Below are 18,900 nucleotides of genomic sequence, written 5' to 3'. Positions count from 1 at the left end.
ACGTACCACGAAAGATTCTGACATATCAACCTCAAGATTTTTTAATTGAGCCGCAATATCCCTCATTTGCATGATGTGCTCACGCACACCTCTCATACTGGTGTGCTTTAGGGATGAGAATTTCATGATTAGGGTGCTTGCTAATGCCTTATCTGAAGTGACAAATTGAGTATCAATGGCTTTCAGCAAGTCTTTGACATTTTCATACTGCTCAACAGAACCACGAATACCAGCAGCAATTTTAGTCTTAATGAACATTACACTGAGGCGATTAGATCGCTCCCATCGTTCATAAAGTGTAATTGCAGCTTCAGTGCTAGTATCAGTAATTACGGGTGGTTCGTCTTTCCTAATAGCATAATCTATGTCCATCCACCCTAAATGAAGAAGTATTTTCTCTTTCCAGACCTTATAGTTATCTCCCTTAGGATCAGGGATATCACAACGAAAATCAGAGAAATGTGCAGGTTGTACAACTGCATAAAATTACAAATTACATGCCGATGTTAAAATTGAAGCCTGAATAAAATATCATGCTTTACCAATGTAAATTATGCTTAAAAATCAAATCAACTGACATAAAAAATATTGCCTGTGGGCTAAATGTTTTTAATTCAAGTAGATTCAAGATTCTTTATGAGTAAACTTGATGATAAAACTATCAAATTATTTATGAATTCATAATTCCTGTGGGATAAAATTTATTATATTAAGTATAATTAATTACAATTAATTTCTAATTTTTATTTATGATAAAACTATTAAATTATTTATGAATTCATAATCCCTGTGGGTAAATTATGAATAACTTGATATTTTATCCTAACTAATAAACTCAAATATAATAAAAATTCCAGTGGGATAAAATTTATTATATCAAGTAAAATTAGTTGCAATTAATGTCTAATATTCTTTATGTGATCCTAATCATAATATATAATTTTATTAAGTTAAAGATGTTGTGGCTACTCTCTAAGTAATAAAAATTATATGGATCACTAGACATTAAATCTCATAAATATATGAGAATAACATGAATTGCATAATTGTAACTTACACTAACATGTTATCATTATGCACCAAATATGCTCATAAGATATGCATAGTTAAAAATTATAATATTATGCATAACTTTAATTTCATGTATTTACATATAAGCCAAAAAATGCATAAAAACTGTAAGAGGAAATAAATTTACAATTTCCTATATACACAACAGCAGACGGCCAGTGGCCTAATGGTCACAGGCGCACATAAATATGCGACCGCGCGGGTTCGAATCCCGCTGGCACAAAAACAATTTAAGCATCGAGTCGGCTCGGCCCAGGAACGGCGAGCCAACTCAACTCGTCCGAGTCAACTCGATTTTTTTTTCCGAGTCAACCTGACCTGAGTCGCAGTTGCCGAGTTGGAACGGCGAGTCTCAGAAGAAAAGTTCGTCGGCGTTCTTTCAAGTCGTCGACGCCGGAAAATAGTTCGGAATTGTTTCCGGCGTCGGCGCTGCGTCTCCGACGCTCTCAGGCGTCACAAGACAGCCATCGCAGTGAGCTCACAGAGAGCGTACTGCGACAGCCTCCGTCGGCGGTCGGTGCCAGCAACCGTGCGGAATGGTCACCGGCGCTGGTTGTCGCCGATGCCAAAGCTCTGACGCCCGTGAGCGCGGAATTTGTTTTTAAAAAACAAAAATAGAACAGAGACCGAACAGTCTCTCGGAATCGAAACGCTGGATCAGAGGTCTGCTCTGATACCAACTGTAAGTCTTAAACATGAATTTCTAATAACAACATGAAATTCATTATGAATTAAACAGAAGATAAATCGTACCTCCTTCCATACGCTTCAAATTCCTTCGCTCTATTTTCTCAGTGCTTCCGATCTCTAAGCACTCACGGCGATGGCACTGAAGGGGCTTGAGTGACGAGACAGGGGACCGAAAACTATATTCTTAACCGAAGCCAACCTCCCATCAAGGTTCATGGCTTCGTGTTATCAAGGGAGTTGCAACTGCCGGAAGTTGCAACTGCCAGAAGTTGGAGACCACGTTTATGAGAAAACCGTTTCTCATAAAAACGGTTTACAAAAGACTGACACAAATTTACGCGAAAGAAGAGCTTCAGTGATAATCGTTTCAAACCGCAATCTTGCTTTTCTTGTTTTCCGATTTCTTAGTTCTGACTTTCTAGAAACGGAAACAGGAGATGGAAGAGGTAGACCCTGGAGAATTCCTTCAAAGAGTTTCTCAAGGTGTGTGTCTTTTGTTGCAGGCAAGAACCGCGGATCACGTTCACTCCTTGCACTCCTGTTTTTTATTTCTTGCTTTGCGATTCTGAATAATCAGTCTACTGTCTTCATATATTTTCTTTAAAATTGTCATGTCAAGCGACTTGTTGCAAGGCTTATTTCTTCTTCCCTTTCAGTTCTTCCAAGCGAAGCATGTTCTTTCTTCTTCCTTTGGTTCTTTCTGGATAAACTGCAACAAAGTGTTGATCGCTACCAGTTCGATTTCATGTTATGAAGGGACAGACCGAAAGAAAATTTGCGACCAAGCAGTCATTCTATGACTATAGACTCAAATACTAAAGCTACTACTCTCCCTAGACAAAACCCAAGCCCTAATTGTCGTCGGAGCAAGTAAGTTCCATTCTATTTTTGCGAATTAGCCAAACTTTAATGGTGAGCGAAGGTAGAGGAGAGAGAAGAGCGGAGAGAGAGAGAGAGAGCAGGTAAAGAGGAAAGCAAATAGCCAGAGCCAGAAGAGTGATGTGAGCGTCGAGCGAAGGTAGAGGAGAGAGAAGAGCGGAGAGAGAGCGCAGTTAAAGAGGAGAGCAAACAGCCAGAGCCAGAAGAGTGAAACTGTGAGCGTCGAGCGTTGAGTGAAACTACTAGAAAATGATGAATTAAGAGCATCAAAGGTCTAAATCAAGAAATAGGTTCGAACATGCTTGGTGATACTCGATGGAGGTCTCATTATAGGGTACTAATTAATCAGATATCTATATTTCATGTGTGATCTTTTTTTTTTTTGTGGAATTTTGCCGGCAAGACTGAATGGTGGGCGAAGGCTGATGGTAGCTGTAGGCGACAGAAGTGTGGAGTTTTTTTTTTCAAAAATATCTCCATTGAGAGTGCACTAAGAAGGGAAGAGAAAAGTACAGGTGTGGGCGGCGACAACTGCAGCGACGGAGGCTGCTTCCGATAAAGATTTCCAGCAACGACAGACTGATTCTGATTAATTGATCGGAAGCTTTGATATCATATAGAATATAAGAATGAAGAATAATACTATCGTGATTATTATTGATCAGGTGTAAATTATTTATAGAATTACACAGAGACTGTAGGTGATTAGAACTCTATAATTTAAATCTATTTCTAATTCAATCACTAGGTATCTTTATATCTATCACAATGTTTATCTTTATCTCTATCAACTTGTTCTTTCTGCTCTCTGAAACAAAAAAAAGAGAAAAAACTTGATGGTTGTATCTATTTTTTTCCTTTCAAAGGATGGTAGTGGGTTTTGTATTACATGTTGTCATTTATAACTTTGACATGGGTATATTTTATGGTTGATTTGAAAATAAAGAAATTTTTTGATGAATTATTATATTTGAACCTTTAGATTTCATTTGTATACTGTCAAATTTCCCGGTATAAACAACCTTTCAAGTTATTTTGGTTACCTCAATTTTAGTTACTTTCTGAAAAATTTCAGCATTAATAGGTTGTTTTTTCTAGTTTTTTTTCTTTTAGCTTACTATTTTTTTTAATCATGTACGAAATGGAAGATGTTTTAAGCAATGTAGTAAGGTTTGTTGTGGCAAGGATAACAAAGTACTCTCAAACAAAGATTACTTTTCTTGCTGATTTTAAACCCAAAAAGGTTGTATGCTCAGCTTAGTCAATGTAGTTGCCTTTACGTTGGTGCTTCTCTTAATTGGAGATTTAAACTAGGTCTACTTCCGATTAAAAAAAAGATGAAAGAAGAAAGATTTTTTTTTTTGCACCTCGTTCCTGACACGCAGGGTGAAACCTAAACCCAGGGTTTTCGGATAAGGTTGGGTTAGATTTCCCATGAAACGACCAATATCCACACCTAATTGTTACCAGATTTGCATGCAAAGGTAGATACTTAAAATGAGTATTTAGTGAGGGATTTGAAAATTTTGAGATGTTGATGGCAAAAAATAATATTCAGTAATATTCTAAATGGTTAGGGGTTCATTTATTTCTATCTATTTCTTAGGAGAACTGTTTCTTTTGGTTAAGAATGATCTACAATGTGGGATAAGTTATTACCCTAATCTTGCCATCTTATCTTTTTGCTTGAATTTTATTGTGCTTCATTATCAAGAAGGTCATGGAGGTGAGTGATAGTGTAATTGGAGAATTTATGCAAATATTTAGGATAGTATGTTCTAATTTTGTAGAAAAGGTCGCTTCAGTTTTTCTATTTTCTATTTTCATAGGTCCTGGGGTGGGCTCTTGGATTTCTTGATCATTTCCAGCAAAGAAGATAAAAATCTGTGTGTTGCCAATAAAGAGAAGAATAAAAATCACTTATCTGTAAAATAAAAGAGAAGGGGGTGGAACTTTTCCCCCCATGGAGGAGCCCTTCAGTTCACTCTCTCTGCCTTGTGCTTCCTCCTTTCGTCACACTGTTTTTTTGTTGAAAAAGACTCTCCCTTGTCTTTAAGCTTTCCGGTATGAAATACTGAAGATAGAAAGTATCAAATTTCGTATGCTTATTTATCTCATCAGATCGATCCTCACCAGAGTTATTGTCCGGTTTTTGAACTGCCGATAAAGCTTGAATTACTTCTTCTAAGTTGCCGTCCGGCGAGGACTGGCAATCAGTCGATGTTTGGCAAAGTCATCTGGTGGGTGGCCTCGGCCACTGGGTGTAGCAACAATGAGAGAGAGAGAGAGTAAACCCAGCAATGCATAGTGTCATCTGATCTCACATGGTCTTGCGCCACTTTGGATATAAGTACTTTATAGTTTATACTTCTTCTGAGAAAGAGGGTAAGGTATCAAATCTTTCCGTCTAAGGTTCCTCCTGTGCCCATTTGAGGGCACAATGGATAAAGACAACTTTAATCGTAGATTTGCATAAGTCATTGAAGAAACTATCCCAATAGCTATATATATATGAAGTTAATTTTTGCTTTTCCTCTGGGATGTACTCTATAAAAATGGAGAAAATATAAAGTGGTTGAACGGTATCAGTGGTTTGCTTGCCCCCTCCCCAAACACAATCAACTCGACCAAGCTGGATACCTTACCTCCGATTCTAATCCTCCTGGTTCTTCTCCCCTCCAACACTCTTTCACGTCCTCAGAAGCATTCCTCCCTCCTCTTCCTCAATCATCCTTCCCAGCAGCAACGATGCACAGTGATCATGAAGCCCAGAACGTCCAACCGGAACCACAGCAACAGCTCCGCCGCCAACAACAACCGCTGCCGCAGCAACAGCGACAGCAACACCTTCACCAGCTGCGGCACCCTTTACCTCGGAAGCATGCTCTCCACGCACCAGTACCCCGGCGAACAAACAAGCTCACTTGGTTCGCCGCAATCTTCTGTGCCCTCTTCTGGGTCCTGGTCATAGTGGGCGGCCTAGTCGTCCTCATAGTCTACCTCGTCTTCCGTCCCCGGTACCCACATTTCGACATCTCCACCGCCACTTTCAATATGGCCTATCTCGACACGGGCACCCTCTTGAACGCCGATGTCACCATTCTGGTGAACTTTACCAATCTCAACAAGAAAGTGGGGATCTCCTTCAGTTACGTAGTAATCGATCTCTACTTTGGGAAGACGCTGGTGGCCTCTCGTTCAGTTGATCCATTCTCGCAGGCGAGTCAGACTCAAAATCTGGCGAATGTTCATATGGTATCCAGTCAGGTGCTGCTTCCGTTGAACGAAGCGAACCAGCTTAAGAGGTTGATGGAGAGCAACAGCTTGGTACCCTTCGATGTCAAAGGAACGTTCAGAACCAGGTCCAACTACGGGAGTGTCTTCCATTACTCTTACTGGTTACATGGTGACTGTAATATCAAGCTAAGAATTCCTCCTAGTGGAGTCTTAGTGTCGCGCCAATGCAAAACAAAGCGTTGAGTGCAGAGGAGGTTCTTGGTTAATACGATTTGTTGCTTGACTGTCAATAATTGTATCCAAGATTTCCAGATTGTTTACTTTATCGAGCAGAAGGTACCAATTTTGGACGTTGGAGCGGTCTTTCTGCAGAAACAAGTCATGTCGCTTTGATCATGAAATTGCGAACTCATTTATGCCACAAGATTGTTGCTTTTGAATAAATTTGTTGCCCCGTGATGGGTATTTGTCACATCTCACCCACCTTCTTTCCCGACGTTCCACTTGCTCAGGTTCGCCTCAGACAAGTAGGAGAAACAGGTTTGCAAAAGTACGGTGAGCAATGAAAAGAATATACATGGCTTTGAGTTCACTTGTCACTACTACAAAAGAAGAGAGATGGATGTCTCATGAACATATTCTAGTTTGGTTCTCGAGATCATAAAGTTCAAGTGTATTAGTTGATACTGCTCCGCATGCACCAATGACAGAAGTAGAAAATCTGAACGAGGTGGGATCTACTGTACCAGTTGGTCCAGGAAAATCTAAACTTGCTTTTGGCTTCGCAGCAAGTCTCGTCACTGCTTCCGACTCCGACGACGATATTGTTGAGGTCCAAAACCTCTAGGCGTTCTTTCTCTTCTCGGACTTGTCGTTCGAAAGCTTCTTTGGTATCAACATCCTGCTCAAGGCGCTTGCAGAACTCCGAAACACGAACTGAAACCTCTTCTTCCATAAAACTTAGGGAATTTCACCAAAATAACCATTTAAAAAAATATATTTTGAAAAATAACGACATCATCAACTTATTTTGAAAAATACCCAACTTAAATCGGTCCAGTGCAATGTGTATAGTCAAAGGCGACATGTAAGCTTTGACTGCTTACGTGTTGCCAGGTCATCAGTGCAGAGAGGGTAGACGAACACATCGGCTGCCACATCATTATTCTGCCACATCATCTTCCACGTAAGCTGCCATGTCGTTAAATGATAAAAAAATTGAATAATTTTTTTTTAAAAATAAAAAAATCAAATACACTTTTAATTACCTTATATCTAAAATAATAAAATATTAAAAAATCTAATAAAATATTAAAAAATTAACTCTTACTTATTTAACACCATTTAATATCAATTAAAATATTTATTAATCTAAAAAAATTATCGTTACACTTTTTATTACTTTATTTTAAAAATAAAATAAAATATGTATATTAATTATATTTAAAATATTTAGATATGTAAAATATTTAGAAATTTAAAATATTTATAAATAGAAAAAATCTTACTCTTACCCATTTATTATGGATTTAAAATATTTATAAATTTAAAAAATCTTACTCTTAAGTCTTAACCATATATTATCGATTTAAAATATTTATAAATTGAAAAAATATACAAAAAAATTATTTTAGAGTTTAAAAATACACTTTATTTGTATACTTTTTATCGCCTTATTTAAAAAATAATAAAGTATTAATAAAAATATTAGTTAATTAAAACTCTTATAACACCTTTTATTATCAATCTAAAATATTTATTAACTAAAAAAATTTGAAAATTTTATTTGAGTTTAAAAAATAAATGTATCGATATATTTGTGGTTTAAAGCCCTTTCCATGCTATAGGTTTAAAGTCCTCGATGAAATAGAAAATGTTAAGTTGCGGTCAGGACACAAGGGAGAGTAAATGTTGTACATATCGATGATGTCAAAGATATCATTAATGGGGGCCATGGTGTCCCAACATATTTGACACGGGTTCGAAAGACTGAAATTACATTTCTTGAACCAAGTTATAGCTCACCCCGTTTTTCTAACAACCTTCCAAGCCAAACCAAACAAGCTCAAGCTATAAAGCAAACCCAACATAGAGGACAAACCTCATTTATTTAGCAAGATAATATTATTCATTCAACAAGTTTAGAAGCTGTCTCAACAGCCAAAGGTACACCTAGCTCATTCATCATCATAATGCTTGCGATGGTGGTGATGTTTGTTGTGGCGACGCTCCTTTTCCTCATCATCAGAGTCATCCTTCTGCCAAGTAGTTCATCAATAAGAGAAAAATTAAAATCACCATGTAACGCTCATCTTATATCATTACATGACTCCATGCATAATCTACAAAGCCATTCTGGTCTGTCTCCAAGTCTATCCACCCATTACCAATCTGCACACAGTTTTCAATCCTTTTTTCTTAATTTGAAAGGTCCAAATATGATCAAAGGAAAATCGTATATTAATAAATGATTTTACATCAAAATGTCAAAGAATATTAAAATTCTCATTCCACTCTTTTGTCTGATTATCACAAAGGGCCTTCCCAGAAATTTCTTCATTTAGATAAACGTATCGGTCTTGTCAGAACAATTCTTCCTTCTTTGTTTTGAAAAAGGAAAAACACATTGAGGCATGAGAGTGAGGGATCGAGAGACAACTAGCGCGACTTCCATTTCAAAAAAAGTGGCTAATGGACTCCCGTGCAGGCAACTCAGCCTAGTTTGAACTGGACCCAACCTACTCTTAATCAGACTTTCTACCTATCCTTAGGGACACATGGAAACTCAATAAAACATAGACAAAAAAAAATACCATGTGATGGTTATGTATAACACCCGAATCTCCTCACCACATGGCAAAATCATTCCATAGCACTTCATAATTATTCAACAATATTCTACAACATTTAAAAATTAATCGAATTAATTCTATAACAGATGACTAGTCCTAACAATGCAAAAATACACCTAAGTCCAAATTCATCAAACACCCCTGGTAGAGCCCCATATAACTTCATAGTCACTACGAACCGTACCTCGTTAGTGATGGGGTCGGGTTTCGTTGGCTAATGGAAGCCCATGCAGGCGACTCAGCCTAGTTTGAACTGGACTCAACCCACTTTCCATTACCCAACCTACTCTTAATCAGAATTTGTAACCATCCTAGTAACTAGGGCAAACATAGGAAAACATAAACAAAATAAAAAAAACCCATGTGATGGATATTTATAACACCCAAAGCTCCTCACCACATGGCATGATCATTCCATGACACTTCAAATTTATTTAACAACAACTAGCAACTAAAAATCTTGCAAATCTTATCTCAATAGAGTAAATTGCAACTTCATAAATCAGAAATTTAAACGAAATTTACCAAAATTAAATTAGCAACTTCAGAAAATACAACATTCAATGGCATAGGAATCCATAAAAAAAAATACAGCAAATTATACAGATAATCCATAAACTAAAGTTAAACTTTACAATAATTTTAATTTATCTGCAATTGACAGAAATTTCATTAACATAAAATCAGAAATTAAATAGTAAATCACAAAAAATCAATATAGTAATTAAACAATAAATCACAAAAAAATCAATATAGTAATTAAACACCTAAATTCAAATCAATATTATAATTAAACACAGTAATTAGAATCAATTAACAAAAACCCTAAAAAATCACCCTGCTAAATTGGCTTTTGAAATTCAAATTCGGGTTTGGAGGGTGACTAGGGCTTCGGTTTTAAGAGAAAGGGTGGCGAGAGAGTGAAATAATAGGGTATTAAGAGAGGGGGACTAAGAGGAAATTATAGGGTTCAATTTTGAGAGAGGGGGCAACGAAAAAATGCAATGATAGTTTTCGATTTTGAGAAAGGGGCGTTGAGAGGATGAACAGAGGGGAACAGAGAAGAACAATGGAAGATGAGGCTGAGACGAAGTCTGGGTTGAGATGAAAAGAGAGAGGTTTGAGAGGGGGGCGTCAAGGACGAGGCCGAGGCCGATCGACGACAACAAGGGAGCGGCCGAGGCCGAACGGCGGTAGTAGGGGAGCGACGGCAGCGGCGAGAGGAGAGGCGAGGAGAAAGATTAGAACGAAAAAAATATAAGTGAGGGCTTACGTGGTGCGAGCTTACGTGGCACGAGATGACAGGGCAAAAAGAGGGTAATAGAAAATGACATAGCAACTGACGTGGTGGAATAATGACATGGCAACCTATGTGTTCATCTACCCTCACTGCACTGATGATGTGGCGACATGTAAGAAGTCAAAGCTTACGTGTTGCCTTTGACTGTACACATGTGCAGTGGACCGGTCAAAGTTGGGTATTTTTCAAAATAAGTTGATGATGTCGTTGTTTTTTAAAAGATGTTTTTTAAAATGGTTATTTTGGTGAAATTCCCAGGCGCTGTCGGGGAGACACACTGAGGCGGCCCCTTAGCGCACACACCGAGGCATCTCCAAAAAACACGCATTTCATTGGCACATACGCCGAGGCATCTCCTTGGCACATATGTCAAGGCATCTCTGGCACATACACAGAGACATCTCCAAAAAAAAATTTCCCATGATTTTTCAAAAGTGGAAAGCACACATGCACGTCTCGCAGGAAATTCAGGCATGCACGCAAAGCCGAAAATTTTATTATTTTTGGAAAGAAGTGTCAATCTTCATAGATTAGATCCATTGGTATCACGGTGCTCTTACGATGCCAATCCATTATATTTACTGCTTATCAGTGTGACCTGTCAATAAGGATATTCCAAGTATGACATCCAAACTTGCTAATCCCAATCGCCCTATCTTCACCCTTAAGATCAGCCTGGGTGGGTTTTCATACCACAACTCCTCACTGAGGAGAATTATAGCACATGGAGTCATTCCATGATTATGATTCTCACAGTCAAGAATCAATAAGGTTTTGTTGATGGATCAATAAAGCGATTAGACAAGGAAATCGACGATGAATTACAACAGTGGATTCGTTGTCAAAACCTGCTTATTGAGTTCGATCTATAAGGATATTGCGGTAAGTGTATTCTATTATGATGGAGCACAAACAATTTAGAATGAACTGTGCGACCATTTTTCTCTGGTAAACAACGTTCAATTATTTCATATTGAAAATGAGATATATGATTGCGTATGACACAATATGTCTGTTGACTCATATTTCACCAAACTCAAAGGATTGTGGGAAGAGAGAGATGATCTTTGTCCTATCTCACACTGCAGTTGTGGAACCATGAAGGAGGAATTATCCTATCGAGAAACACAAAAAATAATTAAGTTTTTCATGGGATTAAATGAGTCGTTTCCTACAATACGTGGATAGATATTGACCACGGATCATTTGCCAAAGATCGGCAAAGTTTATTCTCTCGTGCTCAGACATGAACGACAGAATTATGTATCCGCTAAAAGGAGTATAGTTCAACATAAGGCAGCAGTTTTTGTCGTAAAAAAATCAAACAAGAAAAGTGGTACTTACATGTGTACTAAATGTAACAAAGACAGTCATAATGTTACAAATTGTCGAACACATTGGAAGTACACTTATTGCGGATGGAAGGGTCACACAATTGACTTTTGTCAAAAACTTAAAATACAGAATCACCTAAGCAAACGGAGAAGAAGACCATCTCCAACTTCTTCCCTTTTACTTTGGAGCAATGCCAACAAATCTTGCAAATGCTTAGTAATAACAAGTCCTCCATGGCAAATCATGTAAGACTCCTCAACAAATGCAAAATTTCAGGTAAAACCCTCTACTTCTCCTCTCAAAGTAAGAAAGCCACATGGATCCTCGATAGTGGAGTAACTGATCATAATGTTTGCTACCCTGAATTGCATACAACTTGGAGAGCTGTTAAGAACAAAAGAGTGGAATTACTAGATGGTTCTAATGCCAATGTTACACATGTTGGTCAAGTGGTGTTCTCTTCTAGTTTGGTTCTTAATAATGTTTTATGTGTCCTTATTTTCTAATTAAACCTTATTTCCATCAGCAAGTTTATTTATCATTCTCTCTGTATCATCGTGTTCCATACCCATTTTTGTGCAATACAGGACTTACGCTCGAGGAAGATGATTGGGACGGGAACTGGATGGAAGAGTCTCTACTACTTTGATTACCCATACAGATAATCTTGTTATTTTGTACATTCTCCATCTGATCTTTGGCATCAACGTCTCAGGCATCCTTCAAATAAAGTATTTATTTTGTTTTTTTTTAAAAAAAAAAACTCTTATGGTTCAAACAATTGTATGATATGCCCATTAGCTAAACATACTAGATTGCCATTTTCTTTGAGCACAATCTCTAGCAAATTATCTTTTGAAATATTGCATATTAATATTTTGGGGGGTTACCAAATTGCCTCTATTTTTGGGGCCCAATATTTCCTCACCATAATTGATGATTTTACTAGGTACACATGGATTTATTTTATGCGGCACAAATCTGAAACTCAAACTCACCTGACTAATTTTATTAGTATGGTAGAAACCCAATTTTCTTCTGAGGTCAAAATTGTGCATTATGATAATGACTCTGAATTTACTCTTCCGTCCTACTACTTGTCCAAAGACATTGTCCACCAAACAAGTTGTATTCACACCCTGCAGCAAAACGGGGTAGCAAAACGCAAACATAGATACCTGCTAAACATGGCACGAGTATTTTTTTCAAGCCTATCTTCCTAAAAGGTTTTGGGGGGATGCCATTTTAACTGCTGTTTATCTCATAAATCAGATATCTACCCCAATTTTCGACTGGTAAAATACCTTATGAGCAGTTATTTAATATTGTACCTAATTACTCACATTTACGAGTATTTGAATGTTTATGTTTTGCCTCCACTCATGCCCACAAACCATCCAAAATTGATGCATGTGCATTTCGTTGCATTTTTTTAGGTAAGGACAAAAAAAATACAAAGTATATAATCTTGAACTCCATAGTGTGTTTGTATCATGAGATATTACTTTCTTTAAAAAAGAATTCCATTTTATACACATTTCCGTTGCTACTGAGAGTAGAGGTGGCATCAAACCGAGCCGGTTAGCGAGTGGCTCGAGATTGGCTCAGTTCCAACTCGGTTTGAGATCCAGAACAGGCTTATTTAAGTTAACGAGTCAAACTCGACCAAACTATGGTTCGGTTCAAAAGCTCGTGAGCCAACTTTTTAACTTAACTATAACCTAAGAGGCGGGAGCCAGGAGCGGGAGGAGCGGGAGGTGTCTTCGACTCCAATTCGAGATAACTTTTTGTGTTTCGTTCTCCGTAGGGAAACGCAACTAGCTTTTGCCTTATGAAAACAAGGGAAAACAACAATTGTTGCACAAGGTATCTCTGTGCCCAGATATAGAAACATCATGCCGTTCAAAAAAGGGAGAGACGACGAAAACAGAGTCGGGACGGGCCCCTTTGCTGACTCCCCTGCTTCTCCGCCATTTTTTGGACACATATATCTATTTCTGAGAATCATCGTTGTCAATTTTAGAGGAGAAATGGGTGTTCTCAGTTGTCGGTGGCGAAGCTTGGAAGTAGGGAGAAGAAGCTGGGACCAAAACCGTTGTTGTGATTCACCTTCAGTAGCGGTTGCCATTGAATTGGTTTTTGTCTCATCTCTCTTTCCCATCCGTCTCCAAGGGCTTTCTGTACGTAACCAGCAGCTTTCGTTCTCTGTTCTCCCTTGGCATTGAAGCGTTCCATTAGCCTCGCGGAAAGGAAAATCAATTATAGGCTTCGGCGCATTGATCACGATGGTCGTTAGGTTTCGTATATCCTGTAAACGAAGTGGGGGATTCATAGGTTTTTACACCAGAGTTTTTATTTTTCCTGTTTTACTTCAGCTTTATACCTATTGTAGGGATTCATTCATACAACAGTTCTGAAGGAATCCCATGGAGTGAGAAGATTCCACGAAGAATCTGAGGAGGAGAAGATGGCGTTCTACTCGAGAGACCCAAACAAGAAGGTGAGGTTTGTGAATAATTTTGATCTATATCAGTCGAAAGCTGCGAAGAGATACCTCAGTTGCATCATGGCTTCCAACTTTGAAGGCCGAGAAAAATTGCCAAAATCCTGCAGGTATTTTTCTCCACCTTTGAATTGTTATCCATGGCGGATGTCCAGGCGAGGATTTACGGGCTTAATTAAATTTTTTTAAAAAATCAGACATCATGAATCGTTTTGAAAGCAAACTTTCCCGTACCGTGATCAATTTCGACTACTAAACATCAAATGACACAGACATATTCAATCCCCTAAACCAAAGAAAGACTAATTCGTGATGATAGTGAAAGATGTGTTGTTTCCACACCCGTTTGGGACTGAGAAGCAACTCCGTAAATACTGAATGATCCATTGGAATCTGTTGCGTTCTCTTCATTCTGCAGGGGCCGATCTGGGGATGAAAGGAAAGGTTTGGCGGCCAAAGACAAGAGTTGTTTGCTATCCATCAACATTTTTATGACCCTGCTCAGGGAAGGACGATCACTTGGGTTCATTTGAACGCACCACTAATATTGTCTTTTCTATAATTTCTTTATCACCTTCAACTGCATCCCCCATGTTTAGGAGGCATCCCCCATGTTTAGGTCACCTCCTTGTTGAAGCTAGTCATATGCCCACAGATGGAAAACAATCTGACTCGAGTTTTATGCGTAAGTGTCCATGTTTTTCCTTGTACCAACTATTTCCATAAGAAGCATTCTATACTATAAACATCTGACTTGTAAGAGAGCCTTCCGATATTTTTATAGAATAACTCATGTGCCATGCATCCTATTGTTCCTCGTACAGCCGGCATCGTCACAAAACTCTCTTCTGTTGGGTATAATTTTGCCAATCCAAAGTCAGAGACTTTTGGGGTAAAATTTTCATATATTGTGAGGTTTGATGTCAAAATGTAGAATACGCATGTCACAGCCTCGATGCAGATATTCGATTCCTCGTGCTATTCCCAGAACGATCTCATGTATCTGTTCCTAGCTCAATGACAATGAGTTTCTTTCACTTTGACCACGAGAGAAAATGTATTTGTCCAAGGATCCATTTGGCATGAAAAATATTCTCCATTTTTTTTATGATGACAAAAAATTATTTAAAATATTAAACGTAAATGGCATAATATACAAGAAATATATGGTGATTTTGAAAATATCTCATCTTTACTTATTACTTTATTTGAGTTTATTTTTACAACTTTTTCCCTTTTCTTACAAACTAGAGGAAAATCAGCAGGGAGACTCGAGTCTTATATGCACCAAACCTAGACATGGGACCAAGTCTGGTGAAACCTTGTTCAATTGGCTTGTGTGATCCAAATTTAAGAGCACTACTTTAGGCTGAATTAGAAGTGAAAAAAAATTCGTCTCACAATGAAGTTACATACACATTTATAATATTTCTTTAATAAGGACTTTTCAAGTTTATGGTGCAAGAATCTAGAAGGCAAGTTTGCTCTTACAAATTTGAGTTTCTAGATGTGTTAGCAAATCAGATGTGGCAAAATTATTGATTATTATATTTTAATAATTTTTTTAAGTTGTATTTTAACTTAAATTCTTAAAATTAGAAAAAAAATAACGCGTTTATAATATTTTTTGGTAGTAAAAAAAACCTAAACACCAATATACAAAATAAGGTGCTCCTTGCATAGGTATATAAACGAATTATATAATGCCCTTATATAATCGATAAAAGGGTAAATGGCTATGTAATAGGTATTATACAATTCCATTTTGTTTAACCAATAGTAAAATGGTAAACGGATACAATAATCTAACTACATATATGAGTAAGATTTTCATTCCATCTCTCTTCTATTTAAGAAACAATGGACGAAAATGGGTAATCGGATAAAAATGATGTCCCTTGCCTTTGTTAGTGTTTAAATCAGTTTTATATATTTATTAATATTATTATACTTTATAAATACATTTATAAAAGATAATAAATATTTACATATTTGAAAATTTTATATGGTATTTTATATATTTTAATCAATTTATCTTAAAAAACATACAATTATAAGACACTATTAGTTAATAATTATAAGAATTAATTATCAATAAGCATTCTAGTGTTCTAAGTACTTGGAGTCCAGCTCATATGGAGAAATGGCAACAGAGAACTCACCCTTACCCGACTTTTTAAAGTAAAATAAGAAATTGAGCTTTAAGTAAAAGGTTTACAAATAAATAATGTAAAGAGTAAGTTGCAATATGGATCAAGACAAATCAACTTACTTCAGGTTTACTAGGTAGTGTTTTAATAACGGAGTTAGTCATTTCCAATTATGTGTTTTAATACGAATGAATTCCATTTATCTTCCACATATGATTGGAAGCATACCAATTGATCCAACTTTTCATGGACCATATAAAATAATTCATAAGCACACAAAAATAGATGAGATTGAAGAAGTGCAACTTTTATTTGGTCTCTCATTTAATATTCTACTGTTATACTGCTCCATTGTTTCTGTTCTAAAAATCCAATCAACTTGTAGGAGTTACAATCTCGGTAATCAGAATACATAAGAAACTTCTAACTGCATCTCAAACCAAAAGATTTTCATTATTTATGTTCTATAAATCCAATCAACTTGCAGGAGTTACATTCAGGGTAACCAGAATATTTAAAAAACTTCTAACTGCATCTCAAACCAAAAGATTTTCACCAATTCACAAAGAAAGACTAATTCGTGATGATACTGAAAGATGTTGTTTCCACACCAGTTTGTGACTGAGAAGCAACTCCATAAATACTGAATGATCCATTGGAATCTGTTGCATTCTCTTCATTCCGCAGGGGCCGATCAGAGGACGAAAGGAAAGGTTTGGCGGGCAAAGACAAGAGTTGTTTGCTATCCACCAACATTTCTACGACTCTGCTCATGGAAGGATGATCACTTGGGTTCATTTGAACGCACCATAGAGCAACTAATATTATCTTTTCTATCATTTCTTTATCACCTTCAACTGCATCTCCCATGCTTAGGTCACCTCCTTGTTGAAGCTGATCATATGCCCACAAATGGAAAACAATCTGACTTGAGTTTTCTGCGTAAGTGTCGATGTTTTTCCTTCTACCAGCCATTTCCATAAGAAGCATTCCATAACTATAAACATCTGACTTGTAAGAGACCCTTCCAATATTTTTATAAAACAACTCAGGTGCCATGTATCCTATCGTTCCTCGTAGAGCCGTCATCGTCACAAAACTCTCTTTTGTTGGGTATAATTTTGCCAATCCAAAGTCAGAGACTTTTGGGGCAAAATTTTCATCGAGGAGAATATTGTGAGGTTTGATGTCAAAATGTAGAATACGCATGTCGCAGCCTCGGTGCAGATATTCGATTCCTCGTGCTATTCCCAGAGCGATATCATGTATCTTTTCCCAACTCAATGACAATGAGTTCGTTTCGCTTTGACCACGAGAGAAAATGTATTTGTCCAAGGATCCATTTGGCATGAATTCGTAGATAACTGCTCGTTTTGATCCTTCTGCGCAAAACCCAATGAGTGCAACAATGTTGGCATGATGAATCCTTCCAATAGTGGCAACTTCGTTGATGAAGTCTTGACCGTTACTATTAGCATTAGACAACATCTTTACAGCAACTAGTCTGCCACTTGAAAGCTTTCCTTTAAACATGCTTCCGAAGCCTCCTTGGCCCAATTTTTCTTTGAAACCTCTTGTCATCTTCTTAATATCCCGATAAGAGTACCTGTTTGGCGTCTGGTGTTTGAATTGAACAAGGAATTCCTCAACTGTCGTATCCATCCATGCCGCTCTGGTTCTACACTTGTACACCAGGAAAGCCGCGAAGCATAATACTCCGATTACCGTTCTTATAGCCAACAGAACTATTGTAAACTCGAGGAAACCAACGAAGAATTGTTAGATTTTACGAGAGTCAATTTTATTAATGAGTTTTTGTCAACGCAATAAGGCAGTGCAGAAGTTGATCTTACTTGGGGGCGCAACGACTATGGTCCACTCGTAAACTGCAGAGATAGGCAAAGAAGTGAGGAAGATATGTAAGGCCTTGAAACGTCAAAATAGATAGAAAATTTTGAACTTAGTAAACTCAATTAAAACAGACAATGAAGAGCCTCAGATCAAAATGATCACCGGCATGAGTACAAGATTCGAGACCCTCTGATTCCATGTGAGGGCTCTTGAAGTGCATGTACTCGTGCGTGTGAGGAGCATTTTTTATTCCGCAATGAGTGGAAGGAGGATAGGACTCTACCAGATTTAGAGTAATATGGACCACTCTGAGTACAAAATGCTCGTATTTTTCTTGAGAATGTTTGTCCATACGAAATCAAAGCCGAAGTCCAGACGACCTACATGTTTGGGAAATCAGTAACAGTATGAGCATCCATCACCTGAAGAAAAAGATTCAAAGGGAATTTTTTGTGCAATTGTTAACGAGTAAAAACAGATATACTTTAGTACTGAGCTCATCATAGAGTTATACTTACAAGCCAACCAAGCCAGTAACTTCTGCAACCACCGGGGCAAGAATTGCACATTTTCAAAGTTTTCTCCGCATCTATAACCTCCTCCTTGAAATTCTATGCAGGGACCACCTGTCATTTTGTAATAGGACGGAAGAGGTTTATCTACACTCAGATATCCTTTAGTGACCAAATAGTCTATACAGTAGGACTGATTGGCAAGACAAGGACGACAGGAAAGCTCCTCCTTCCAAGAGAGCTCGAAGCCTTGGAGCAAAATTTGGAAAATGTTCGTAGAAGTTAGAATCTGAATTCCGTCGACCGGTGCAGGGAATTTTGCTACGACGACACAGTTTGTGTGGAAGTCGGATAGTGCAATATTATCTATGATGGTGTAGACATATGAAGCTGGAGAGGTCTTGTTTTTCTTGCAGATACCGGTTTGAATATAGGACGGGTGGTGAATGGGCTTTGGGCAAGTCACAAGGACAATAAATTTCGAGTAATTGGTCAACATGTATACATTGCCCGAGGAGAA

At 37.6% G+C, this 18,900-nt stretch overlaps 2 protein-coding genes across 2 annotated transcripts; one reads left to right on the top strand and one right to left on the bottom strand.

Moving 5' to 3' along the window:
• Positions 1–5,339: 5,339 nt before the first annotated feature.
• On the top strand, positions 5,340–6,120 carry LOC137964039 (NDR1/HIN1-like protein 13). Its single transcript, XM_068811304.1, has one exon. The coding sequence runs from the start codon at positions 5,389–5,391 to the stop codon at positions 6,118–6,120; it is 732 nt and encodes a 243-aa protein (XP_068667405.1). The 5' UTR covers positions 5,340–5,388.
• Positions 6,121–16,539: 10,419 nt separating this feature from the next.
• LOC137963821 (rust resistance kinase Lr10-like) lies at positions 16,540–18,439 on the bottom strand. Its single transcript, XM_068811026.1, has 4 exons — positions 18,387–18,439; positions 18,152–18,248; positions 17,871–17,903; positions 16,540–17,762 (listed from the first exon to the last, which is right to left on the bottom strand). The coding sequence occupies exons 1-4, from the start codon at positions 18,435–18,437 to the stop codon at positions 16,591–16,593; spliced, it is 1,353 nt and encodes a 450-aa protein (XP_068667127.1). The 5' UTR covers positions 18,438–18,439; the 3' UTR covers positions 16,540–16,590.
• Between the last annotated feature and the right edge of the window lie 461 nt (positions 18,440–18,900).

The sequence above is a fragment of the Aristolochia californica genome, unplaced genomic scaffold (assembly GCF_029961685.1).
Source record: "Aristolochia californica isolate CCGP_79_NKW_82.1479 unplaced genomic scaffold, dmAriCali1.0.hap1 SCAF_4, whole genome shotgun sequence".
NCBI lineage: Eukaryota > Viridiplantae > Streptophyta > Magnoliopsida > Piperales > Aristolochiaceae > Aristolochia > Aristolochia californica.
Note: the sequence above shows the minus strand (reverse complement) of the source record. Positions and strands in the feature narration are given on the sequence as shown.